Source organism: Salmo salar, chromosome ssa27 (assembly GCF_905237065.1).
Source record: "Salmo salar chromosome ssa27, Ssal_v3.1, whole genome shotgun sequence".
Classification (NCBI taxonomy): Eukaryota; Metazoa; Chordata; class Actinopteri; order Salmoniformes; family Salmonidae; genus Salmo; species Salmo salar.
In genome coordinates, this window is record NC_059468.1 from 39,115,188 (window position 1) to 39,142,917 (window position 27,730).

Consider the following 27,730-nt stretch of genomic DNA (forward strand, 5'->3'; position numbering starts at 1 on the left):
GAGAGAAGATTTTCATGCACATGGAACATTTCTGGGATATTTTATTTCAGCTCGTGAAACACGGGACCAAAACTTTACATGTTGCGTTAAAAAAAATCAACAGACATTGAAAGGGTTGCAACATTTGTTTTAATATATATATATATATATATTTTACAGTTTCCACTTAACTTTTTCACTTGTATACATTTCCAATATTTGTTAATGCATTTTTTTGTTTGTTTATGTATTCCTGTTTGTGTCATGTTCCGTTGAAGTGTATCAGTTTCTCGTCACTCATTCATATCGTCGGTAAAGTCAAGTCAAGTCACAGTATAAGATGGGTAATCGTAAGCAAAAAAAAACAAACAAAAAAAAACAATTGTTTTAAAAATAAATACATTGCGAAAGATAAATGAGAGGATCAAAGAGTATACATCAAGACTGGTCAGTTATGACATACGAAAAATACTTTACAAACATTTCGCATTGTAAACAATTGTAGAATAGATAGCATTATTTATTTGATAACGCTGAGCACTAAAGGCGTGGCTTGGGATTTTCGAAGATATACACATTTACAGGATCTAGGACGGACGACAAGAAAAGTCCCATTTAAATGTTATCTTCATTCTTTTTCAAATCTTTGCCTAGGGGTAGCAGTAATTTCTGACCATAGGGCCTGACAGGCCTATAGGAAATAACTACAACCCAGTAGGCCCTCCCAAATGGCACCCTATTTCATATATAGTGCACTACTTTTGACCATGGCCAATAGGTTTCTGGTCAAAAGTAGTGGATTATATAGGGCCCTCAAAGCCAGTTTCACTGCACTATTTCATTTTTCCCTTCTAATCAGGGACTGAATTTAGACCTGAGACACCAGATGGGTGATTCCCCTCAAATCAGGGACTGATTTAGACCTGGGACACCAGATGTGTGCAATTCATTATCAAGTAGAAGAGAAAATACCCCTGCTATAGGGAATATAGTGCCATTTGAGACACCGTAATTTTAGTAAATAAATACTTTAACACCTTTTTTTCCTTCTTAAAACTGGTTAAGGGCTTGTAAGCATTTCACTGTAAGATCTACACCTGGTGTACTGGACGCATGTGACAAATAACATTTGATTTTCTCCTGGTCAGGAAAAACCTCCTGGCCCTCTACTATTGCCATATGAAGCATTTCAGCACTTTGCAGAAATCATTACACATGTGTATCATTCATTAAGCTCTGTTAATTGCACTGAAGAGAGAGGGGGAAGGAAGGAAGGAAAGAAAATTCTGTCCCAAATGACAAGTCTATTCCCTATTTAATGCACTACATTTCACCAGAGCCCCATGGACCCCTGTTCTAAAAGTAGTACATTAGATATGCACTTTGGGAAGCAGTCTTAAATGAATCCCTGGGGATGGCTGACTTTTAGAGAATATTCTATTGCAGCTCTGGTTGGTTGGTAGGTTTTGTTCATTCTCAGCCAAGGATGTAGCTTCTGATTCACTGTGCTAAATCAAGACATAGCTCAAAGTTGTCTCTGGACAAGTGATTGGTTGATTGAGTGACTGGGTCTGGACAGCCAATAATAATTATATACCCTCCATATCCAAGTCAATATACATACAACGGCAAAGCACCACAAAGTCAAGAAAAAAAAAAAAGTCTCCATTTTGAATTAGCTGTTAGTTGTTTGTGGGTAGATGGGTTACTCATTGTGTGGCTGTTAGTTGTTTGTGGGTAGATGGGTTACTCATTGTGTGGCTGTTAGTTGTTTGTGGGTAGATGGGTCGTGCCAACATGGAAGTTCAAGTTGAGCAGACCGTTCAGCAGGGCACAACAGTTTGGAACATTAAAATATAAATATTTCTATGTAGAACAAACATGCCTCTAAAATGTAGAATAATGAATCACGGTGGCTCTATTTGTGGCTTCTCCATCTGCAATGTTTGAAAATGTTTTGCTACTGCACGTGGCCCTGTATTGGCCTGCTATAACTGACCTGAACCTGGGCCCGGAGCTTTTCTAGAGCATGTTACCTGACTAAGGAAAAACTCAGGGATCTAAATGTGCAGTGCAGTCTGTCTCAGCCTAAAATTCCACTTGATGGCTCTGTCTTTTTCTAATCAAACCCATGTCTGGACTGGCGGTCCTGCAGTTGCATCAGCTTGAGGTCTGCACAGTGAAAACACATTCAAATGGAAGAAAAGAGCATCATTATTCACTTAGACGGATCACCATGATAGAATAAAATACGTTTTTTTTTTTTTTTTGTTGCTGATTAAATTATTCCTCTGTTCTGACCCAATCCCACAGTTTTTTTTTGTGTGCAAAAAGCAGTAAAGAATGCCACTTGTTTAGAGAAACCACGGCAAGTCATGGAACTAGAAGATAAGGAAAATACAGCAACAGTATTGTTCACTACAAACGTACACATTCAAGAAAAAAAATAGAAAAAAAAAGATTATGATCACTAAGTCAAGAGACATTTAAATCAACCTCAAGTCTTTAGTTGGTCAAGATTGGCACTTCAGTGAATAGGAGTGCATTTTCCTTTTTTAACAATTAGAAATATATATTTGATCCACTGATTTGTTTAATATCTTACTATTCTGGTAGTCTTTGTTGATAGACTGCACACAAAAGTAGACATGAAAAAAAAAAAATAAGAAAAAAAAATAACATTACTAATATATAAAATGCTGCTTCACATGTTAGTGATGTAGAGAAAGTTATTTAGCTAATGTTTCATTCGTTTCTAGATTTATTTAGTCTCAGATGTCTGTTTGGAGATCACTTGTTCTGTGGACAACCATTTCCCTTTTAGAGAACCATGGTGCATAGAATCTTAAAATAGCCTGTAGTCTATGACCATTACTGTTCTCTGTCAGATCAATGCCAAGCTTTGTCTCTTAACAAATTTGAATACATTTTGCATGTCAACCAAAGCACAACGTGTCCAAAACCATTGCAGACCACGAATCATCCCCCTCATCATTGCAGACCATAACATATAATAGGGTAAGACATTGCATAAAGCCATGGCCCTCAACCTCCCGAGACATCACATCAGGTAGGACAATATAAGCATAAGGGAATGACTTGCTATATAAACAGGTGCAATGACAAGGGTCCTCTCATAGCTAGCATATGAAGTCACCCCCCAAAATGAGGAAAACCTGCTGCGTTACAGATATCCTTCCAAAAAAGACACTTCAGACTTTGTGAAAAGTTTGAAATAAAACATACAGCTTTTAACCCCATTGTCCACATTCACTTTTTTTTTGTTGCTACCAAACAATCCAAAAATGCTACTATTCCGATGTTGTTTGGCGGTTCAACTCCACAAGGGGAAATGGAGGGATGCACAGAACAAGTTGCTACCAGACTCCGATGGGAACATAATCATATGTCTCTTCCCTCACACAACTGCAGTCAGTGAAAAGGTCACACACTACCAGACTTTGGATCCATAAGCTCCACTCAACCCATAGACACTGATCTGAGTTCTGCTTTAACGGCCCCCCCCCCCCAATTTATATTTAAGGTTATGATTGATGGTAAGCTGATCCTAGATCTGTGTCTAAGGGCATAACATCAAACCATCTTCAGTCAATGTAGCAGAGAAGGGAGAAAATAGGTTTCCCTAATATCAAGAATTACACCATGCACTTCCTCAAGAAAATAACAGAAATGTAACTATCTCTGATATTCTTTAAGGGAGGTATGAAATGATGCTGTGAATGTGATTGTTTCACTTTAATAATCCGTTATGTCATTACCTTCCATCTCCAGTATTAAGCTAATCTTTTCAAAGAGCATTGCACTGTGGGTGGGTGCATTATTTAATAAAACATGTTTTCTAACTGCATAACTTCAAAAGTGCCTAAAAAAGGAAGTGGCAAAAACGATGCAAGAAAACCTTGAATGAACATACTGCATCGAAAACCAAACCTGTGGAAATAAGAACACAGAAAGAAAAAGAAAACCCATGGATCATTAAAAAAAAATAGGAAAAAAAAGTGGATTATGGAAGTTGTTTCTCCTTGTTGTGTAACACTCGTCCGTGTGTACAGTGTATTGTCTGCTGGTGTTGTATGCATGAAGTGTGTGTGCAAATACATCTTCTTTACTAGAATATCTGCGGTTAGGTTCGTCACGGTCGAAATTAAAAAGACGTATCCCTTGCCAAACCCTGGTTGTCGTTAGATCTGTGTTTTCATCTCAAATGACACCCTGTCTGATATAGAGGCTCCCTTAGGTGGCTCCTGTCAAAACGAGGAATACAGTGCCATTTAAAATGCACCCAATGAGAGGGACAGAGAATAATACACATCAATACCTAGTACATATCCCCATCACAATGATACCTAGTATATATATCCCCATGATACCTAGTACATATCCCCATCACAATGATACCTAGTATATATATCCCCATGATACCTAGTACATATCCACATCCCCATGATGACTAGTACTTATCCACATCCCCATGATGACTAGTACTTATCCACATCCCCATGATGACTAGTACTTATCCACATCCCCATGATGACTAGTACTTATCCACATCCCCATGATGACTAGTACTTATCCCCATGATGACTAGTACTTATCCCCATGACGACTAGTACTTATCCCCATGATGACTAGTACTTATCCCCATGATGACTAGTACTTATCCACATCCCCATGATGACTAGTACTTATCCCCATGATGACTAGTACTTATCCACATCCCCATGATGACTAGTACATATCCACATTCCCATGATGACTAGTACTTATCCCCATGACTAGTACTTATCCACATCCCCATGATGACTAGTACATATCCACATCCCCATGATGACTAGTACATATCCCCATGACTAGTACTTATCCACATCCCCATGATGACTAGTACATATCCACATCCCCATGATGACTAGTACATATCCCCATGACTAGTACTTATCCACATCCCCATGATGACTAGTACTTATCCACATCCCCATGATGACTAGTACTTATCCACATCCCCATGATGACTAGTACTTATCCACATCCCCATGATGACTAGTACTTATCCACATGATAACTAGTACTTATCCACATCCCCATGATGACTAGTACTTATCCACATCCCCATGATGACTAGTACTTATCCACATCCCCATGATGACTAGTACTTATCCACATCCCAATGATGACTAGTACTTATCCACATCCCCATGATGACTAGTACTTATCCACATCCCCATGATGACTAGTACTTATCACCAACACAATGATACCTAGTACTTATCCGCATCACTTATCCCCATGATGCCTAGTACTTACCACAACGATACCTAGTACTCATCACCATGATACATAGTACTTATCCCCATCACAATGATCCCTAGTACATATCACCAACACAATGATACCTAGTACTTATCCCCATCACTTATCCCCATGATGCCTAGTACTTATCACCATCGCAATGACAAATAGTACTTATCACCATCACAATGACCCATGCAACATTACAAGTTGTCATTCCCATTTCTTTCCAACACGGCAAAGTTGCAAAATTACGTTAACTTTCCTCAAATTCCCGTTTTACAGAAATCCTGGTTGGAGGATTCAACAGTAGAACGCAAAAACAACAACATATCAGATGTAACCCTACACACAATCACCACACTATTACCTCACCTCCAACTAGATAATAGATGGTATTACCTCACCGCCCACTAGAGGATAGATGGTATTACCTCACCGCCCACTAGAGGATAGATGGTATTACCTCACCGCCCACTAGAGGATAGATGGTATTACCTCACCGCCCACTAGAGGATAGATGGTATTACCTCACCGCCCACTAGAGGATAGATGGTATTACCTCACCGCCCACTAGACGATAGATGGTATTACCTCACCGCCAACTAGACGATAGATGGTATTACCTCACCGCCAACTAGACGATAGATGGTATTACCTCACCGCCCACTAGAGGATAGATGGTATTACCTCACCGCCAACTAGACGATAGATGGTATTACCTCACCGCCCACTAGACGATAGATGGTATTACCTCACCGCCCACTAGAGGATAGATGGTATTACCTCACCGCCCACTAGAGGATAGATGGTATTACCTCACCTCCAACTAGAGGATAGATGGTATTACCTCACCGCCCACTAGAGGATAGATGGTATTACCTCACCGCCCACTAGAGGATAGATGGTATTACCTCACCGCCCACTAGAGGATAGATGGTATTACCTCACCGCCAACTAGACAATAGATGGTATTACCTCACCTCCAACTAGACGATAGATGGTATTACCTCACCGCCCACTAGAGGATAGATGGTATTACCTCACCGCCCACTAGACGATAGATGGTATTACCTCACCTCCAACTAGAGGATAGATGGTATTACCTCACCGCCCACTAGAGGATAGATGGTATTACCTCACCGCCCACTAGAGGATAGATGGTATTACCTCACCGCCCACTAGAGGATAGATGGTATTACCTCACCGCCCACTAGAGGATAGATGGTATTACCTCACCGCCCACTAGAGGATAGATGGTATTACCTCACCGCCCACTAGAGGATAGATGGTATTACCTCACCGCCAACTAGACAATAGATGGTATTACCTCACCTCCAACTAGATAATAGATGGTATTACCTCACCGCCCACTAGAGGATAGATGGTATTACCTCACCGCCCACTAGAGGATAGATGGTATTACCTCACCGCCCACTAGAGGATAGATGGTATTACCTCACCGCCCACTAGAGGATAGATGGTATTACCTCACCGCCCACTAGAGGATAGATGGTATTACCTCACCGCCCACTAGAGGATAGATGGTATTACCTCACCGCCCACTAGAGGATAGATGGTATTACCTCACCGCCCACTAGAGGATAGATGGTATTACCTCACCGCCAACTAGACGATAGATGGTATTACCTCACCGCCAACTAGACGATAGATGGTATTACCTCACCGCCAACTAGACAATAGATGGTATTACCTCACCGCCAACTAGACAATAGATGGTATTACCTCACCACCACTAATATGTGATAACTGTCCCCTGAACTATACCATCTAATACATGATAAGCTCTGTCCCCTGTACTTTCTCTTCTCAATGGGACATTCAATTCTTATATATTGTTAGATTTTCTAAGACCTAAATTACGGCACTCTCTCTCCCGCCTCCCCTCTCCCATTCCCCCTCCTGCCTCTCTCCCTCCCACCTCCCCCCGCCTCTCTCCCACGCCTCTCTCAAACGAGAGGTGCAGCGTACTACCAGGCGCGTACTACCAGGCGCGTACTACCAGGCGTTTGGCAAAGGGATACTCCATGACAGTAGGTAAGGCAATAGAAACACCATGCAAATCCTACCACAGACACACCGGGGGGGGGCAGCAACACCTCATCACATTCCAGGGCCTAGTACAACTCAGCCAGCACAAACATATTTACACCAGGGCCAAGTCCCAAATGGCACACTATATATATATATATATATATTACACAGCTTTTGGCCAGAGCCCATAGGGTCAGAAGTAGTGCACTATATAGGGAATAGTGTGCCATATGGAACGCATGCCAGGGGTCAGAGAAATCCAAAAGAAGAGAGAAAAGACCAAATCCTAACCGGACATGCAAGTGAGTAACTTCAATATTTTTTTGCATAAATCTGATGTTGCCATCTGACTAAGGTTTGACTGAGTTACGCGTGTTTTTCAAGTAAGGAATCATCTCTAATCTCTATATAAAAAATAGGAACAATCCCTTGAAAGCCAAATGGAGATCTGACAGTGTCTGTCTGTCTATTTATATATAAAAATAATTTTTGGTTTGGATAATCACATATTCTCGTGCTGTGGCGAGCGTAGGCCCCGTCACCCCCCCCCCAGCGGTGTGCTGTTTAAACAGTTAGAATCACTTCATAATTCAAACGTATCGTTATTAAGAACACGGCACACAACAAATATTATATTGCTAGTTATATCAAGCTCGGATCAAGCTAGTAACCTAGGTAACTTTATATATCTTTCAATATCCCCACACACCTATACTCCCTTCCCCCTCGCAGCCCCCCCCCCCCCCTCCACCCTCCCTTAGCCCAGACGTTTACCTGATTTTACGATTCAGATCCCAAACATGCTCCTCCACAAGCACAAAACTAAAAGTAGCTAAAAGTTCAACAAAAAACAAAATACATTGTAGAGAAAGGACTCAGTTCGAGAAGGGGAGAATCTTGGCTCTACACTTCAAACCATAGTTCTAGAATTCCTAAGAATCCCCAGAATTGCTTAATGGAACCCTGTATGTCCTGTATAGACAGAAACCAATATGAATGAGGGTTTTGGCCTCTGAGTTGAGAATACATCCGGATTGTTTTATTGTTAACAGTAAAGAGGCCATTCTTCTTTCTTGGGACACTTCAGTCTTCAGGTGGTGCATGTAGATACAGTACGTTTTAGAACAGGCCAGGGAGAAAAACAGGGTTGACAAAAGCTAAAACGAGGGGAAACAGATAAGGACGAAGAAGATAATTGTCGTAAAGAAAAAAGGGTAAAAATTAAATAACACACCTCTCCCACTGGTCAGGTTTGACCTATCAAACCCCTACATCCCGAAGAAGGACATCCCTATGGGCAGACAGGAAGCACTAATAACCAAACCACCGTTACGGTCAGAAGAATCAGGGTATCAACAGTACTGGCGGTGTATCTGTTATTTTACCTGTGCATTTCAAACCTGGACTGGACCAATCCTTGGCCTTGGTTGTGTGATCACTGATCGTGAAGAGCTTTGTTTTTAAATCATCAGGTCAAGTGGGTTGAGTTCTGCTCTCCTATTGGCTCTACAGCCGAGACGTGGCATTCCGTTAGAAGTGTCTGATCTGTTATGGTAGGTAAAGCCAGCTCAAAGATTGGGAATATAGGTTGGATAGTTAAACCTGTAAGCCTGTTATAAACCTGTCACCTTCATCTGTTGGGGCTAAAACTAGCCAGGCTGGGTATAGAGGATCGGGCAATGGTTGGACATGGGACTGATTATACCCCAAATTCCTCCATGGGGTGAGGATAAGGGGGTGGATGTTTTATCTGAAACTCCTCCATGGGCTCCATGGCTATGAGTGACAGTTGTTTAAGTTGAACCAGATGAGAACCAGAGGACAGGGAGGGCGTTATAGCTGAAAGCCCTCCATGGGTGCCTCCTGCTGGGGGAAGAGGAACTGCTGATTGGCCTGGTCCACCGGAGGAGCCAGGCTCTGGTCCTCCTCCTCCACTCCAAAGTAGTGCTCTATCAGATCAAAGGCCTTCTGGTAGATCTCTTGGTTCTCATGACTCTGAAGGAACTCGATCTTATCCAGACCTGGAGATGGAGAGACATGATCTATTCATACACATGGTAGATTATGCAAGTGTGTGTCCGTCTGTGTGTGTGTGTCCGTCTGTGTGTGTGTTCCGTCTGTGTGTGTGTTCCGTCTGTGTGTGTGTGTCCGTCTGTGTGTGTGTCCGTCTGTGTGTGTGTCCGTCTGTGTGTGTGTCCGTCTGTGTGTGTGTCCGTCTGTGTGTGTGTCCGTCTGTGTGTGTGTCCGTCTGTGTGTGTGTCCGTCTGTGTGTGTGTCCGTCTGTGTGTGTCCTGTATGTAAACTCAGCAAAAAAAAAAAGAAACGTCCCTTTTTCAGGACCCTGTCTTTCAAAGATAATTCAAAAAAATCCAAATAACTTCACAAATCTTCATTGGAAAGGGTTTAAACACCGTTTCCCATGCTTGTTCAATGACCCATAAACAATTGATGAACATGCACCTGTGGAACGGTCGTTAAGACACTAACAGCTTACAGACGGTAGGCAATTAAGGTCACAGTTGTGAAAACTTAGGCTCCGAAAGAGGCATTTCTACTGACTCTGAAAAACACCAAAAGAAAGATGCCCAGGGTCCCTGCTCATCTGCGTGAACGTGCCTTAGGCATGCTGCAAGGAGGCATGAGGACTGCAGATGTGGCCAGGGCAACAAATTGCAATGTCCGTACTGTGAGACGCCGAAGACAGCGCTACAGGGAGACAGGACGGACAGCTGATCATCCTCGCAGTGGCAGACCACGTGTAACACCTGCACAGGATCGGTACATCTGAACATCACACCTGCGGGACAGGTACAGGATGGCAGCAACAACTGCCCGAGTTACACCAAGAACGCACAATCCCTCCATCAGTGCTCAGACTGTCCGCAATAGGCTGAGAGAGGCTGGACTGAGGGCTTGTAGGCCTGTTGTATGGCAGGTCCTCACCAGCAACGTCGCCTATGGGCACAACCCCACCGTCGCTGGACCAGAGAGGACTGGCAAAAAGTGCTCTTCACTGACGAGTCGCGGTTTTGTCTCACCAGGGGTGACGGTCGGATTCGTGTTTATCGTCGAAGGAATGAGCGATACAACAAGGCCTGTACTCTGGAGCGGGATCGATTTGGAGGTGGAGGGTCCGTCATGGTCTGGGGCGGTGTGTCACAGCATCATCAGACTGAGCTTGTTGTCATTGCAGGCAATCTCAACGCTGTGCGTTACAGGGAAGACATCCTCCTCCCTCATGTGGTACCCTTCCTGTAGGCTCATCCTGACATGACCCTCCAGCATGACAATGCCACCAGCCATACTGCTCGTTCTGTGCGTGATTTCCTGCAAGACAGGAATGTCAGTGTTCTGACATGGCCAGTGAAGGCCCGGATCACGTCTGGGACCTGTTGGATCGGAGGATGAGGGCTAGGGCCATTCCACCCCAGAAATGTCCGGGAACTTGCAGGTTCTTTGGTGGAAGAGTGGGATACCATCTCACAGCAAGAACTGTCAAATCTGATGCAGTCCATAAGGAGGAGATGCACTGCAGTACTTAATGCAGCTGGTGGCCACACCAGATACTGACTGTTACTTTTGATTTTGACCCCCCCCCTTTGTTCAGGGACACATTATTCAATTTCTGTTAGTCACATGTCTGTGGAACTTGTTCAGTTTCTGTCTCAGTTGTTGAATCTTGTTGTGTAAATATAAATATTTACACATGTTAAGTTTGCTGAAAATAAACGCCATTGACAATGAGGACGTTTGTTTTTTTGCTGAGTTTGTGTGTGTCCTGTATGTGTGTGTGTGTCCTGTGTGTGTGTGTGTGTGTGTCCTGTATGTGTGTGTGTCCTGTATGTGTTTGCATATACTATATGAAGGTGTTTGTATATAATAACAGTGCATTCAGAAAGTATTCAGACCCCTTGACTTTTTCCACTGTGTTATGTTAGTCTTATTCTAAAAAGGATTAAATACCATAATTCACACAATACCCAATAATGACAAAGCAAAAACAGGTTTATAGAAATGTTTGCAAATATATAAAAAATAAAAAAACAAGAGAAATACATAATTTACATAAGTTTTCAGACCCTTTGCTATGAGACTCAAAATTGAGCTCTGGTGCATCCTGTTTCCATTGAATCATCCTTGAGATGTTTCTACAACTTGATTGGAGTGTGGTAAATTCAATTGATTGGACATGATTTAGAAAGGCACACCTATCTACATAAAGGTCCCACAGTTGACAGTGCCTGTCAGAGCAAAAACCAAGCCAGGAGGTGGAACAAATTGTCCATTGAGCTAGATCTGGAGAAGGGTACCAAAACATTTCTGCAGCATTGAAGGTCCCCAAGAACACAGTGGCCTCTATCATTCTTAACTTCACTAGGGTAGGGGGCACTATTTTCACCTCCGGATGAAAAGCGTGCCCAAAGTAAACTGCCTGCTACTCAGGCCCAGAAGCTAGGAGATGCATATAATTTAGATTTGGATAGAAAACACTCTAAAGCTTCCAAAACTGTTAAAATAATGTCTGTGAGTATAACAGAACTGATATGGCAGGCGAAAACCTGAGGAAAATCCATCCAGGAAGTGCTATTATTTTGAAATGGCTGTTTTCCATTGAAAGCCTATCCACCATACAAAGACTTATGACCCAGTTCACGATCCCTATGGCTTCCACTACATGTGGCCAGTCTTTAGGCATTGTTTCAGGCTTTTACTCTGAAAAATGAGGGAGAAACACCACTTTCAATGAGAGGACAGTGGACATTTCCAGACTTGAGTCCTGCGTGTGACCGGGAGCGTGCCTTTCTTGTTTTTCCTTTTCTATTGACGAAGCTATTGTCCGGTTGAAATATGATCGATTATTTATGATAAAAACAACCTGAGGATTGATTATAAACATCGTTTGACATTTTTCTACGAACTTTTATGATTTTCCGTCTGCCTGCTGTGACCGTGCCTTGTTCCAATGGATTACTGAACAAAACGCACCAACAAAACTGAGGTTTTTGGACATAAAGAGGGACATTATCGAACAAAACAAACATTTATTGTGTAACATGGAGTCTTGGGCGTGCAACCATATGAAGATCAAAGGTAAGTGATACATTTTATTGCCATTTCTGACTTTTGTTAGTCCTCTACTTGGCTGGTTACTGTTTGTAATGATTTGTCTGCTGGGCGCTGTTCTCCGATAATCGATAAAGTATTTTTGAAATCTGACACAGCGGCTGGATTAACAACAAGATAAGCTTTATTTTGATGTATTGCACTTGTGATTTTATGAAAGTGAAATATTTATAGTAATTTAATTTTAATTTGGCACTCTGCAATTTCACCGGATGTTGGCCAGGTGGGACGGTAGTGTCCCACACCCGCTAGAGAGGTTAAACGGAAGAAATTGGGAACCACCAAGAAGACTCTTCTTAGAGCTGGCCGCCCGGACAAACTGAGCAATCGGGGAGAAAGGCCTTGGTCAGAGAAGTGACCAAGAACCCAAAAGGTTACTCTGACAGAGCTCCGGAGTTGCATTCCGGAGATGGGAGAACCTTCTACAAGGACAACCATCTCTGCAGCACTACACCAATCAGGCCTTTATGGTAGAGTGGCCAGACGGAAGCCACTCCTCAGTAAAAAGAATGACAGCCCACTTGGAGTTTGCCAAGAGGCACCTAAATGACTTTCAAACCAAGAGAAACAAGATTCTCTGATCTGATGAAACCAAGACTGAACTCTGGCCTGAATGCCAAGCATCACGTCTGGAGGAAACCTGGCACCATCCCTACGGTGAAGCATGGTGGTGGCAGCATCATGCTGTGGGGATGTTTTTCAGCGGCAGGGACTGGGAGACTAGTCAGGATGGAGGGAAAGATGAACAGAGCAAAGAACAGAGAACCTTGATGAAAACCTGCACCAAAGTGCTCAGTACCTCAGACTAGGACAAAGGTTCACCTTCCAACAGGATGACCCTAAGCACACAGCCAAAACAACACAGGAGTGGCTTCAGGACAAGTCTCTGAATGTCCTTAAGTGGCCCAGCCAGAGCCTGGACTTGAACACGATCTAACATCTCTAGAGAGACCTGAAAATAGCTGTGCAGCATCGCTCCCAATCCAACCTGACAGAGCTTGAGAGGATCTGCTGAGAAGAATGAGAGAAACTCCCCAAATACAGGTGTGCCAAGAAACGTCATACCCAAGAAGACTTGAGGCTGTAATCGCTGCCAAAGGTGCTTCAACAAAGTACTGAGTGATCGGTCTGAATACTTATATAAATGTGATATTTCAGCAAAAAATGGCTAAACTGTTTTTTTGCTTTGTCATTATGGGGTAGTGTGTGTAGATTGAGGGGTAAAAAAAAAATAACATAAAAAAGTCAAGGGGTCTGAATACTTTCCAAATGCACTGTACGTGCTATAGGCCTCAAAGAGAGAGCAGTAGGGGTTGATGTTTGCATATACATACCATAGGCCTCCTCTATGAGAGAGCAGTAGGGGTTGATGCCGGTACCGCTGGGTCCTGCATCCTGCTTGGCCTCTTGGTCTCCCAGTCTCAGAATGTTCTCCAGACCGTTCAGAGACACCTGGACTATCTTACTGTCCATCACTGTCAACAAGTCACACAGAGGCTTGATACAGCCCAGGTTCACCAGGTACCTAGACAGAGAGTGGGGATAGAAAGAAAATACAGATTTAAAAAAACAAAAAGAGAGAGAAGGAGAGATGCATTGAACCTCAAAGAAAAATAGGGAAGAGACAAAGTGTGTCGTCGAAGAAAGAGAGGAGAAAGCGAGAACGAGCGAGAAACCTAAGTAATAAATATGGAATGTGTTTGGTACAATCCAGACGCTTGTCAAATGCAGCGGCCTTGAGACAGGAGTGTTATTGTCTTGTGACATTCCAGGGAAAAAGAACTGCAAAGACACTCAATATGGACAAACAGCTCCCAACCAGGCCTCAGACACACGCAAGTTCACCAAATGTAGCTCCTGTCTGATATCACCGGGACAACGTGGAAAAACAGTCGAGCTTGGAATCTCAGACCACACGAAGAGTAGGAGAGAAAAATAAACACCAATCCACCTCTTCTAGACCCCTCCCCCTTTCCTATTCCGACATGACTAGGGTTCTTGACCCCTCCCTCTTTCCTATTCCGACATGACTAGGGTTCTTGACCCCTCCCTCTTTCCTATTCCGACATGACTAGGGTTCTTGACCCCTCCCTCTTTCCTATTCCGACATGACTAGGGTTCTTGACCCCTCCCTCTTTCCTATTCCGACATGACTAGGGTTCTTGACCCCTCCCATGGTCAATCTCTGATCTGAAAGGACAATAGGTGAAAGCAGTAATAGGTAATACCAAAACAACTACCCCAGCCACCTCTTTCCTGGTTCTACCCTTCTATCTACACTATAATTACACAAGCTGTCCTGGTGAGAGGTGCGGGTCATAGCCCACCTGTCCTGGTGAGAGGTGCGGGTCATAGCCCACCTGTCCTGGTGAGAGGTGCGGGTCATAGCCCACCTGTCCTGGTGAGAGGTGCGGGTCATAGCCCACCTGTCCTGGTGAGAGGTGCGGGTCATAGCCCACCTGTCCTGGTGAGAGGTGCGGGTCATAGCCCACCTGTCCTGGTGAGAGGTGCGGGTCATAGCCCACCTGTCCTGGTGAGAGGTGCGGGTCATAGCCCACCTGTCCTGGTGAGAGGTGCGGGTCATAGCCCACCTGTCCTGGTGAGAGGTGCGGGTCATAGCCCACCTGTCCTGGTGAGAGGTGCGGGTCATAGCCCACCTGTCCTGGTGAGAGGTGCGGGTCATAGCCCACCTGTCCTGGTGAGAGGTGCGGGTCATAGCCCACCTGTCCTGGTGAGAGGTGCGGGTCATAGCCCACCTGTCCTGGTGAGAGGTGCGGGTCATAGCCCACCTGTCCTGGTGAGAGGTGCGGGTCATAGCCCACCTGTCCTGGTGAGAGGTGCGGGTCATAGCCCACCTGTCCTGGTGAGAGGTGCGGGTCATAGCCCACCTGTCCTGGTGAGAGGTGCGGGTCATAGCCCACCTGTCCTGGTGAGAGGTGCGGGTCATAGCCCACCTGTCCTGGTGAGAGGTGCGGGTCATAGCCCACCTGTCCTGGTGAGAGGTGCGGGTCATAGCCCACCTGTCCTGGTGAGAGGTGCGGGTCATAGCCCACCTGTCCTGGTGAGAGGTGCGGGTCATAGCCCACCTGTCCTGGTGAGAGGTGCGGGTCATAGCCCACCTGTCCTGGTGAGGTGGGTGTGGCTTTATACCTGATCTGTTCAGGCATTCCTCCGGAGGTGGCGTTAGTGATGGCCCAGGCTGCTTCCTTCCTGGTTCTAAACTCTGCCTTCTGCAGGATGTCGATCAGCACAGGGAAGATGTTGGCATCAATCACCGTCTAGTAGAGGAGAGGAGGAGGAACACGAGGAGGAGGAGGAACACGAGGAGGAGGAGGAACACGAGGAGAGGAGGAACACGAGGAGAGGAGGAACACGAGGAGAGGAGGAACACGAGGAGAGGAGGAACACGAGGAGGAGGAACACGAGGAGGAGGAACACGAGGAGAGGAGGAACACGAGGAGAGGAGGAACACGAGGAAAAAGAGAAAAGTAGTTGATAGAAAGATAAGAGATGTCTTACTAAACTGGAGAGCAGCACAAACCATTTCCTTTATTCAAACAAAAAAAACTAAAGAAAATACCTAGTACCTGGGTCTTGAAGATCTCTATGGATCTCTATAGTCTCTGAACTGTACCAGTCTGTGTTATGCATCTGTAACTGTAGAGAACTGTAGCTGTATGAGGACACCTGCTCGTTGGACATCTGTACAACATGTTGTCGCTAGCTAACGTGTGTCTGAGATGTCTCACGCTCTACACCACGCTGCTACAGCAGGAATACTCACGGTACACAACCATTTGCCTCGAATGTCTAATAGCTTTTGTGCAACTGCTCGGCGCCATGGAAACCCATTTCATGAAGCTCCCGACCAAACAGTTATTGTGCAGACGCTGCTTCAAGCGGCAGTTTGGAACTCAGTAGTGAGTGTTGCAACCGAGGACAGACATTTTTTTATTATTTTTTTTATACGCTACACGCTTCAGTGGTCCCGTTCTGTGAGCTTGTGTGGCCTACCACTTCACGGCTAAGCCGTTGTTGCTCCTAGACGTTTCCACTTCACAATAACAGCACTTACAGTTGACCGGGGCAGCTCTAGCAGGGCAGAAATGTTACGAAATGACTTGTTGGAAAGGTGGCATCCTATGACTGCGACACGTTAAAAGTCACTGAACTTTGTGCGCGATTTTATACACCTGTAAACAACGGGTGTGGCTGAAATAGCCGAATCGACTAATATGAAGGAGCGTCCCCATACTTTTGGCAATGTCATGTACAACTATCATAAACATGTCTGTTTATTTGTACGGTACCGGTAGAGTCCGTATGTCTGTCTGTGTGTAAAGTCTGAACCACACCTGTATCTGAGCCCTGTTGCCAGCTGTGATGTTGGACACGGTCCAGCAGGCTTCTTTCCGGATGGACTCTTTAGGACTACTCAGCAGGTGGAGCAGACAGGGCAGGGCTGAACAGTTCAACACCACCTGTGTCTGGATGTCGTCTCCAGTAACGATGTTCCCCACTGCTCTCAGAGCAGGAGACGCCACCTTGTAGTCTGTGTGCCTGACAGAGAGAACATTCAAAAAAGTTACTACGCTGAGGCCCCTAAAGTCTACACACACCAGCAGCTCAACGAGGCGCCTGCAGACACACTTACATGAGCAGCTCTACGAGGCGCCTGCAGACGCCGGAGTCGATGACAGCCTGGATTTTCTCGTTGGGTCCATCAGAGAGGTAGGACAGAGCCCAGCAGGCGTCTGCTAACAGATCGGAATCACTGCTGAACAACAGTCTAGACAGGACTTGCAGACAGGGGGACACCTGGGGGACAGAGGACAAACAGGGGGACATTTAGTGTATTCTATCAGAAAGGTAGGACAGAGCCCAGCAGGCGCCTGCCAACAGATTGAAATCACTGCGGAAACAGTCTAGACAGGACCTGCTAACAGGGAGACACCTGGGGGACAGCCAGCCAGGCAGGGGGACAGCCAGCCAGGCAGGGGGACACCTAGGCAGGCAGGGGGACACCTAGGCAGGCAGGGGGACACCTAGGCAGGCAGGGGGACACCTGAGGGATCTAGACACTTACAACATGGGGGACAGGGGCACAGACAGTGGGACTACCCTTTTGTAGGCCCAATTTCTACATTTGGTTGTGCATCAGCAGTCACTCAATTAGCCCATGGCAGCAATTTTGGGGAGGAGGATTGCTAAGTTAGTCGACATGCTCTCTAACGGCTAATCTAAACTTGTAGTAAGCATTGTCAAACTAGCAACCGCGGTGGGGCCCATTGATGCTCAGTTATATTAAAAACAGCAAACATTTGCCTCAACCCCATGGCAAAATGTGTAGAACTGCAGCTGACTTGCTTTAAAACAGAAACATTTTCTCTGCGCCCCATGGCAAATGGGCAGAACTGCAGGAAATGAACGTAATAACATTTAAAAAAAACCATTGCTATCATGAGGGGGGCCGCTAAAATGTTTTGATCGCAGGGGGGGGCTCCAGAGCACTCAGGACCTCAGACTGGGACACCTTCCAACAGGACAATGACCCTAAGCACACAGCCAAGACAACACAGGAGTGGCTTCGGGACAAGTCTCTGGATGTCCTTGAGTGGCCCAGCCAGAGCCTGGACTTGAACACGATCGAACGTCTCTGGAGAGACCTGAAAATAGCTGTGAAGTGAAGCTCCCCATCCAACCTGACAGAGATTGAGGGGATCTGCAGAGAAGAATGGGAGAAACTCCCCAAACACAGATGTGCCAAGCTTGTAGCGTCATACCCAAGAAGACTTGAGGCTGTAATCGCTGTCAAAGGTACTTCAACAAAGTACTGAGTAAAGGGACTGAATACTTATGTAAATGTGATATCAGTTAATTTTTTATATACATTTACAAATCTATTTTTGCTTTGTCATTATGGGGTATTGTGTGTAGATTGATGAGGAAAATAAACAATTGAATCCATTTCAGAATAAGGCTGTAACGTAACAAATTGTGGAAAAAGTCAAGGGGTCTGAATACTTTCCGAATGCACTGTATATCTTTTATTCTGAGTACGTTAATGTTGTGTCAACAGGAAAATGCGACAGATCCTCTCCAACGTGACATTTCTAAATTTGTTGATTAATATTTCTAAGTAATATCCCAAAAAATAAAAATTAAATGCCAGGATAATAACAAAGTATAAATGGCATGTTTCAAATAGGTTTAATTAAAAAGCATAGCCATGTAAACAAGTGTACAAACAGAATTGTGACCTCCCCACACGCTCTAAAATCAGATATTCTCATTACATCACACCTGTGAAATCTGATCTTCTCATTCTGATATGACATCACACCTCTGATATCCTCATTCTGATATGACATCACACCTCTGATATCCTCATTCTGATATGACATCACGAGTTGCGTTCTGATATTCCCTTTGTAAAATGCATAGGGATGCATTCTGTGCTAAGTCAATGATTTCGATAAGAGAAACTGATATTCGAACACGCCCTCTCTCCTTTAGCACTACTGATAGGGCTGAATACTCTGCCCTCTCTGACCCTGTAACATCCCATTACTGTAAGGGAAAGGTGACAAACAAAGGAACCATCTAAGGGTATTGGGACACAGCCAAGAGCAGGTCCTTCACCTTGAGTGAATCTGTAGTAGTTTAAAAAAAAAATGGCTTCCTGTCCTTCTATTAATGCCAAACAGAGTTGAAGAGAACGATAACACTTTAGCCGATTGACAGAGTGAGAGAAACTCCTGCCTCGTCACGTACCGTCCTCTGGTCACATGCTCAGCCTCTGAGTCACTGGGGCTTTTGTTTGTTCTGGCTGGCCAGAGTCACTAGCAGATAAAACCCAGCAGCTAGCTAACAGAAGGGCATTACACAGCATTACAGACAAGCTCCATTCAACCCAGACCGAGTCAAATGACACCTCATCACCTACATTAGTGCACCACTTGTGATCAGGGACTATAGGCGTCCGGATGCCAAAAGACTGACTTCATCTAGCTAGCGGTTAAGGTTCAGATTCAGAACTCAATGAGCCACTTGCTTTCAACTCCAAGCTGTTAACCTACATATTTATTTGAGCTAGCTGTTACCGTTTAGATTCAAGGAGATGTGAATGTAGCAGCATACACACCAAATAGAGGTTAAATATTGCTTTTTTTGTGTGTTGTTTAAAAAAAGAAACGAGTGGTTGTGGTTATGGGAGCACACACACCAAACAGAGGTATTCATATTACTAAGCAGACATACAAAATCGTTTTAAGATGGTGCTTACATATGGAAGTGTTTTAAGATGACCATCCCATGGATCATTTAGCCATTTGATTTAGAACTTTAGGACCCCTTTAGACAAGTGCCGTGACACTAGTTGGGGGGGGGGGGTCGTAGTGCAAAACAGAAAACATCATCGTGTTCACGACAATCTCCCCTTTCCACATAAGTTTGTAGCGGTTCGGACAGCGTCTCAGATACCTGGGGCCTTATCCATACAGCGTCTCAGATACCTGGGGCCTTATCCATACAGCGTCTCAGATACCTGGGGCCTTATCCATACAGCGTCTCAGATACCTGGGGCCTTATCCATACAGCGTCTCAGATACCTGGGGCCTTATCCATACAGCGTCTCAGATACCTGGGGCCTTATCCATACAGCGTCTCAGATACCTGGGGCCTTATCCATACAGCGTCTCAGATACCTGGGGCCTTATCCATACAGCGTCTCAGATACCTGGGGCCTTATCCATACAGCGTCTCAGATACCTGGGGCCTTATCCATACAGCGTCTCAGATACCTGGGGCCTTATCCATACAGCGTCTCAGATACCTGGGGCCTTATCCATACAGCGTCTCAGATACCTGGGGCCTTATCCATACAGCGTCTCAGATACCTGGGGCCTTATCCATACAGCGTCTCAGATACCTGGGGCCTTATCCATACAGCGTCTCAGATACCTGGGGCCTTATCCATACAGCGTCTCAGATACCTGGGGCCTTATCCATACAGCGTCTCAGATACCTGGGGCCTTATCCATACAGCGTCTCAGAGATCTGGGGCCTTATCCATACAGCGTCTCAGATACCTGGGGCCTTATCCATACAGCGTCTCAGAGACCTGGGGCCTTATCCATACAGCGTCTCAGATACCTGGGGCCTTATCCATACAGCGTCTCAGAGATCTGGGGCCTTATTCATACAGCGTCTCAGAGATCTGGGGCCTTATTCATACAGCGTCTCAGATACCTGGGGCCTTATTCATACAGCGTCTCAGAGGACCAGTATTCAGAGTCGTCGAGTAGGAATGCTGATCTAGGATCAGGTCCCCCCCTGTCCATGTAATCTAAAAGGACCAGTATTCAGAGTCGTCGAGTAGTAATGCTGATCTAGGATCAGGTCCCCCCCCGTCCATGTAATTGTATTAATTACGATCGAAATGGCAACACTGATCTTAGAGCAGCACTCCTACCGTGAGACGTTAAATGAATATAGGGTTGGGTGTTACCTTCTCAAATACAGGTGGGGGGCTCTTCCCCCTGCACAGATTAGACAGAGCCCACACTGCATTCCTGGTCATGGTCAGTCTGGTGGATTTAGTCAGAAGCCTGGAGAGGAACCGGGGAGAGGAACCATGAGCTATATTTTTATATGGAGTAGTAGATAACATCAGAGGACACAAGGCATAAACAGTAGTGTGTGTTTGTGTGTGCTCTCACATTAATAGTGGTGGCAGGATGTTACAGTTGAGTACGTAGTCTCTGCACACTGGACTGTCCCCTGCTATGTTACCCAAAGCCCACACCGCCTGGGAGAGAGAACGGAGAGAGAGAGAGAGAAACTAGGTATAAATTATAGATGGTCTGGTAATACATTTTTTTTCCATGACTGTTTAGATGTACATGGGTCGGCCTTTACCTGTTCCTGAACATCTTCAAAGTCCGAGTTGAGTAGTTCTATAAAGATGGGCACTGCTCCAGCCTCGATTACTATGTTAGTCTGCATGGATGTACCTGATGCTATGTTGGTCAGGGCCCAGGCTGCCTCAAACTACACACACACACACCTTTATTAATGACACATTGGTATTAATAATAAAACTTGATGACAAAAAAAAAAAAAACATACAATGACAGAAATATTATTATAGATCGCAATAATTAACAGATATCCACAATGAATTACTAGTCATTCAAGCCTGACCATCATCCATTTTTCCAGTCTGGGTTAACTTTTATATATTTTACCAATAAAAACTGTTTTCCTAATGTTATTTCCAAAGGTCTCACCTGTAATGTGCAGTTGACGCTCCTCTTCAGGAACTCTACAAACCTCTCTACAATGCCTGGGGTGTTGATGACCTCATCAATAGGTGGATTGGGTTCTGGAACAGATCAGACAGAGAATATATGAGTAATAGTGTAACAAATAGCACCATAGACTCAATCTTTACCACCCTAGTGGGAGGTAGCTGAATCATTTGAGAGTGCTGGGCTTGGAGCAAAAGCCTGCAGACCGAGGAGGGCCAGCGGCCTGAGGGTCCCCAGGAGGGCCAGCGGCCTGAGGGTCCCCAGGAGGGCCAGCGGCCTGAGGGTCCCCAGGAGGGCCAGCGGCCTGAGGGTCCCCAGGAGGGCCAACAGGACTAGGGGTGCACAGCCATACGCAGACAGGTTACAGAATAACCTGATGATATTCACTGAACAGCCTGGTACCTTTGGACAGTAGTTTCCTGAATGACTGTGTTGTAGTGAGTTGGAGCTCTGGGTCCTCTGAGAAGAGCATCTCCACCAGGTCTTTAGTTAGGACTCCTTCCTCTGTGGCTGTAGAGGTGACATACGTGTCGACCAGTGGACTCTCAAACATGACTCCTTCCTCGTTCAACATGTCAACGTTTCTCCTCTTGAACAGCTGCCAAATACAGGAGAGAAACAACACAGCAGTGTGTTCGCTGTGGCCCTAGGCTGTTTTATGTTGCTATAGATTCTGCTTCCTGAGCTAGGTGCCCTCCTCTCTCCTGTTTAGACACTAGCAGTGGGCTAGCTGTTATAGGCTAGGCGTTATACAGGTGGGTTATGTTGTGTACCTGTCTCCTGTTTAGACACTAGCAGTGGGCTAGGCGCTATAGGCTAGGCGCTATAGGCTAGGCGCTATACAGGTGGGTTATGTTGTGTACCTGTCTCCTGTTTAGACACTAGCAGTGGGCTAGCTGTTATAGGCTAGGCGCTATACAGGTGGGTTATGTTGTGTACCTGTCTCCTGTTTAGACACTAGCAGTGGGCTAGGCGCTATAGGCTAGGCGCTATAGGCTAGGCGCTATAGGCTAGGCGCTATACAGGTGGGTTATGTTGTGTACCTGTCTCCTGTTTAGACACTAGCAGTGGGCTAGGCGCTATAGGCTAGGCGCTATAGGCTAGGCGCTATACAGGTGGGTTATGTTGTGTACCTGTCTCCTGTTTAGACACTAGTAGTTGGCTAGGCGCTATAGGCTAGGCGCTATAGGCTAGGTGTTATAGGCTAGGCGTTATAGGCTAGGCGTTATAGGCTAGGTCCTATACAGGTGGGTTAGGTTCTCTACCTGTTGCTCTCGTTTCTGCTTCCTCAGCTGGATACCCTCCTCCTCTCTCCTGCGTCTCATCTCCTCCACATTCAGGGCTTTGTTCTTGTAACTGTTCATCCTGTGGTTATCCTTCGCTGGACTGGCTGACGGCTCTGAAAACACACACAATCTTCATTACAAATCATCTCTACTAATCCAATCTTTCACAGTACTTTTTACAAAGTTGGTCATAGAATGGTTAGGCATTTAACAAAATGAAGTTTAGCAACAGATGGCAGGAAAATCACTGCCAAGAGAAGGAAAACATTTCCAAGGAATCAGACTCTTCCAGGGATGTCAGTGTGTGTGTGTGTGTGTGTGTGTGTGTGTGTCTCAGATCCCAGGGAGTAATACCGCTTGGTTATGACACAGGGGTACATAAGCCCCAGTATAACAAGCTCCAGGACACAGTTAAAAATACACTGGAGCATATGCTGTGCAGTACACACACACACACACACACACACAGTTATGCAAATTCAGTCTTACATGCAGCCTAAGTTACTGTCTCTGACTATCCACACACAAACCTAATAAACACCCAGCAAAAACACACCCAGAAAACACACACAAACGCCCGCACAAACGCACACACACTTATCACAGACAAAGCTCTACTCTCCAGCAGTGAGCTGTCAGACAGAACGAACACATATATTCAGGTGATTTAATTGCAGAGTTAGCAGGAAGCGCCTGAACTGCCAGCCGCCTGACAGCCGCCCAAACTTCCCCGACTCAGCATTTGTTCAATCATGGCACCAGAACCAGCCAGACTGGGCACCAGACCCACATCACCAGAACCAGCCAGACTGACCCACGTCACCAGAACCAGCCAGGATGACCCGAGTCACCAGAACCAGCCAGACTGGGCACCAGACCAGAGTCACCAGAACCAGCCAAACTGGGCTCCAGACCAGAGTCACCAGAACCAGCCAAACTGGGCTCCAGACCAGAGTCACCAGAACCAGCCAGACTGGGCTCCAGACCCACGTCACCAGAACCAGCCAGGATGACCCGAGTCACCAGAACCAGCCAGGATGACCCGAGTCACCAGAACCAGCCAGGATGACCCGAGTCACCAGAACCAGCCAGACTGGGCTCCAGACCAGAGTCACCAGAACCAGCCAGACTGGGCACCAGACCAGAGTCACCAGAACCAGCCAGACTGGGCACCAGACCAGAGTCACCAGAACCAGCCAGACTGGGCACCAGACCCACGTCACCAGAAGCAGCCAGACTGGGCACCATGGAGTGTGATTGTAACGTCACAGGCGAAGTGCATGGCCTTATTTCTATTACAGCATATTGGATGACTGTCATTCATATTCCAATCACCCAGTTCAATGTGACATCAACAGGTTTAGGCTACTACATGACACTATAATTTTCCCTATACCCATCATGAGGTTGCTACAGCCTAGCCTATAAATGAAAGTTTACAACTTAAGTGCACACAGGTTGAGAGAAAAATGTGAGTAATCAAGTGGGACAGACTGACACGGTCAATAACACCTTGCACACTCTTGCCTGCATATACAGTTGAAGTTGGAAGCTTACATACACGTTAGCCAAAAACAGTTTTTCACAATCCCTGACATTTAATTCTAGTAAAAATTCCCTGTCTTAAGTCAGTTAGGATCACCACTTTATTTTAAGAATGTGAAATGTCAAACTAATAGTATAGATAATGATTTATTTCAGCTTTTATTTCTTTCATCACATTCCCAGTGGGTCTGAAGTTTACATACACTCAATTAGTATTGGGTAGCATTGCCTTTAATTATTTAACTTGGGTCAAAAGTTTTGGGTAGCCTTCCACAAGCTTCCCACAATAAGTTGGATGAATTTTGTCCCATTCCTCCTAACAGAGCTAGTGTAACAGTCAGGTTTGTAGGCCTCCTTGCTTGCACATGCTTTTTCAGTTCTGCCTATATTTATGAGATTGAGGTCAGGGCTTTGTGATGGCCACTCCAATACCTTAACTTTGTTGTCCTTAAGCCATTTTGCCACAACTTTGGAAGTATGCTTGAGGTCATTGTCCATTTGGAAGACCCATTTGCAACCAAGCTTTAACTTCCTGACTGATGTCTTGAGATATTGCTTCAATATATCCACATAATTTTCCTTCCTCATGATGCCATCTATTTTGTGAAGTGCACCAGTCCCTCCTGCAGCAAAGCACCCCAACAACATGATGCTGCCACCCCGGTGCTTCACGGTTGGGATGGTGTTCTTCGGCTTGCAAGCATGGGTCTAGGCTGATTTCTTTTGATTTTCCCATGATGTCAAGCAAAGAGGCCCTGAGTTTGAAGGTAGGCCTCGAAATACATCCACAGGTACACCAATTGACTCAAATAATGTCAATTAGCCTATCAGAAGCTTCTAAAGCCATGACATCATTTTCTGGAATTTTCCAAGCTGTTTAAAGGCACAGTCAACTTAGTGCATGTAAACTTCAGTAGTAGCCTACAGCAAAGTGTGTTTAAACAATTTCAAACTAGTTAACAATTTCTGCTAGTTAGTTTTCGCTACCATCTTACAAAGGAGTTGTTTAATCTAACTGCTTAACGATTTATCTGTACATGGAATTGTATTTGCGATTTTTTTTTTTACTCATTTTTTTCTCATCTTTACAGGAAAATGCCACAGTCACTATCTGATGTGTGGAGACATTTCACTGCAGCTAATGTAGAAGGAAAAGCTATGTACATTTGCAAATACTGTGCCAAATCATATGTGAAGAATGCAACAAAGATGCAGAATCATCTGGCCAAGTGCATAAAGTTCCCTCAGCGCTCACAACAAGCAACCTCTGACAAAAGTCCCTCTACTTCTTTTCAAGGTGAAAATGATGAATCAGACCCCTTATCGATAGCAACAGCTCATGGTCCTCCTGGAATCAATAGTTTTTTTGACTCAATGGAAGAACGAACGTAATCAGAGAAATGCTGATTAATGTCTTGCTCGAGCTGTGTATGCAACTGGTTCACCTCTGATGCTCACAGGCAATGTGCATTGGAAGAGATTTCTGAATGTTCTTCGCCCAGCATTACACCCCTCCAACCAGACATGCTTCATCTACTCATTTGCTGGATGCAGAGTTCAACAGAGTTCAAGTGAAGGTCAAGCAAATCATAGAGAAAGCAGACTGTTATTGCAATCATCTCTAATGGGTAGTCGAATGTCCGTGGGCAAGGAATAATTACATAATTAGAAAGAGGAGATTCTCATGTTTAAAATGGTGTCCAATTTGGAGAAGAAAAAAAAATCGAAATATACACATTGTGAGATATTTGGCAAAATAGACAGACATACCTATACTCCCCTACAGTAAACAATGGGACGACCTTATTTGGTGTTGTTTACATTTTAACTACCAGCAACGTGGGCAGGTCTCATTGCCATCAATAGCAAAGCAGGCATTGTGACGTAGAACAATAAAATGAGAATAGAACGTCCGGAACACAATAGAACTAAGAGGAGCTGGCAGGGTGAAAAACGCCCTAAAATAAGGCCTGTTTTCCATGATTACATCAAAACTATCAGCTGGGACATATGGTAATATTATGAAACTGGACTCCACAGCAGATGCAATGAACTAGTTTTTATGAGAAAAAAAAAAAGCATTGTTAAAAATGTCATGTGCCCAGCCTACCCAGAGGAGGACGGACACTAGCCGTCCTCCAGCTACACCATGGTCCTACCCTAAAGAGTGCTTTTGAAGCTACTGTAGCCCTTCATTGCAAAACAGTGTGTTTTAATTAATGATTTGGTGACAAATATATTTACTATAGTTTTATCTAAAAAAAAAATGTTTCACTATTTTTATGAAATTCACTGAGGAGTATGGTCCTCCCCTGAGGAGCCTCCGCTGCTTAATGAGCATTCCCAGTAGGCGGTAATACAGTCAGAAATTCAACAGCGTATAATAGCTTTTGCTAACGATAAGTTAGTTCAGTTATGAACCTCAAGTTGTAGGTAGCAACGTTAAGGCTTAGAGAGCTAGCGTAACGCTAACCAGTTAGCTAACTTAACTTGCCAACAAAACAATGTTTGTGTGACCCGCCCTAGTTACCTCTCAGTAGGTATCAATATGAAAGTAACATGGATATGACTGGTTGTTCATTTCACTAAGTAACTCGCCAACAAGTTAAATTGACCGGCGTTAACATGTTTTGCTAGTTATCTAACAACCTGCGTACTACTGGCTTCCATATTAACCTGGTAAGACAGCAAAAAGCTAACTACCAAACGTTAGCAGGCGATGCATGTAACGTTAGTTGGCGTTCGCTTCTGAAATTGCCAACTCATGTCATTTGTAGACTTTCTTGAAGGACACGTCGTCTAAACAACCAAGATAATACTGTACCAGTGAAAGGTTGCAATTTGTAGGTGAAAACAATAACAATAGCTTGTTAGCTAGTGGGGGGAGATTTGACAATCATGTATTCGAACGCGTAGTATTCTCTAGTCCCGTGTATGAACCATACGGTCTACAAACACAACATCATAACTCACCCATTTTATCTTAAATGACAGATACTTCTTGTGTTTAGAGATAAATCAATTGTAATCCTCTTTCTCGGTTTGCTTTTCAGAATTTGCTCCTCACAAACAATATGTCGTCGGAGAAATACGGAAGGCGAGAGATGTCAAATTTAATACCAC

The 27,730-nt window shown here is 44.7% G+C and overlaps 1 protein-coding gene across 6 annotated transcripts; it reads right to left on the reverse strand.

Annotated features, from left to right (window-relative positions):
- Positions 1 to 110: 110 nt before the first annotated feature.
- Positions 111 to 27,730, reverse strand: LOC106589075 (importin subunit alpha-7-like). 6 transcript variants are annotated; one of them, XR_006762477.1, is made up of 13 exons: positions 27,581 to 27,730; positions 23,042 to 23,175; positions 22,179 to 22,374; positions 21,756 to 21,850; positions 21,385 to 21,516; positions 21,186 to 21,274; positions 20,975 to 21,074; positions 17,120 to 17,283; positions 16,821 to 17,025; positions 15,616 to 15,743; positions 13,800 to 13,990; positions 7,033 to 9,362; positions 111 to 6,936 (listed from the first exon to the last, which is right to left on the reverse strand). XR_006762477.1 is itself a non-coding variant. In XM_014178753.2 (12 exons), exons 1-12 carry the CDS (start codon positions 27,582 to 27,584, stop codon positions 9,175 to 9,177), a joined length of 1,626 nt encoding a protein of 541 aa, XP_014034228.1. In that variant the 5' UTR covers positions 27,585 to 27,730; the 3' UTR covers positions 111 to 9,174. The 6 variants fall into 6 exon arrangements, 1 of the variants encoding a protein (XP_014034228.1); XR_006762476.1 differs by having other exon boundaries at positions 111 to 6,584; positions 6,649 to 9,362; XR_006762478.1 differs by having other exon boundaries at positions 111 to 5,255; positions 5,313 to 9,362.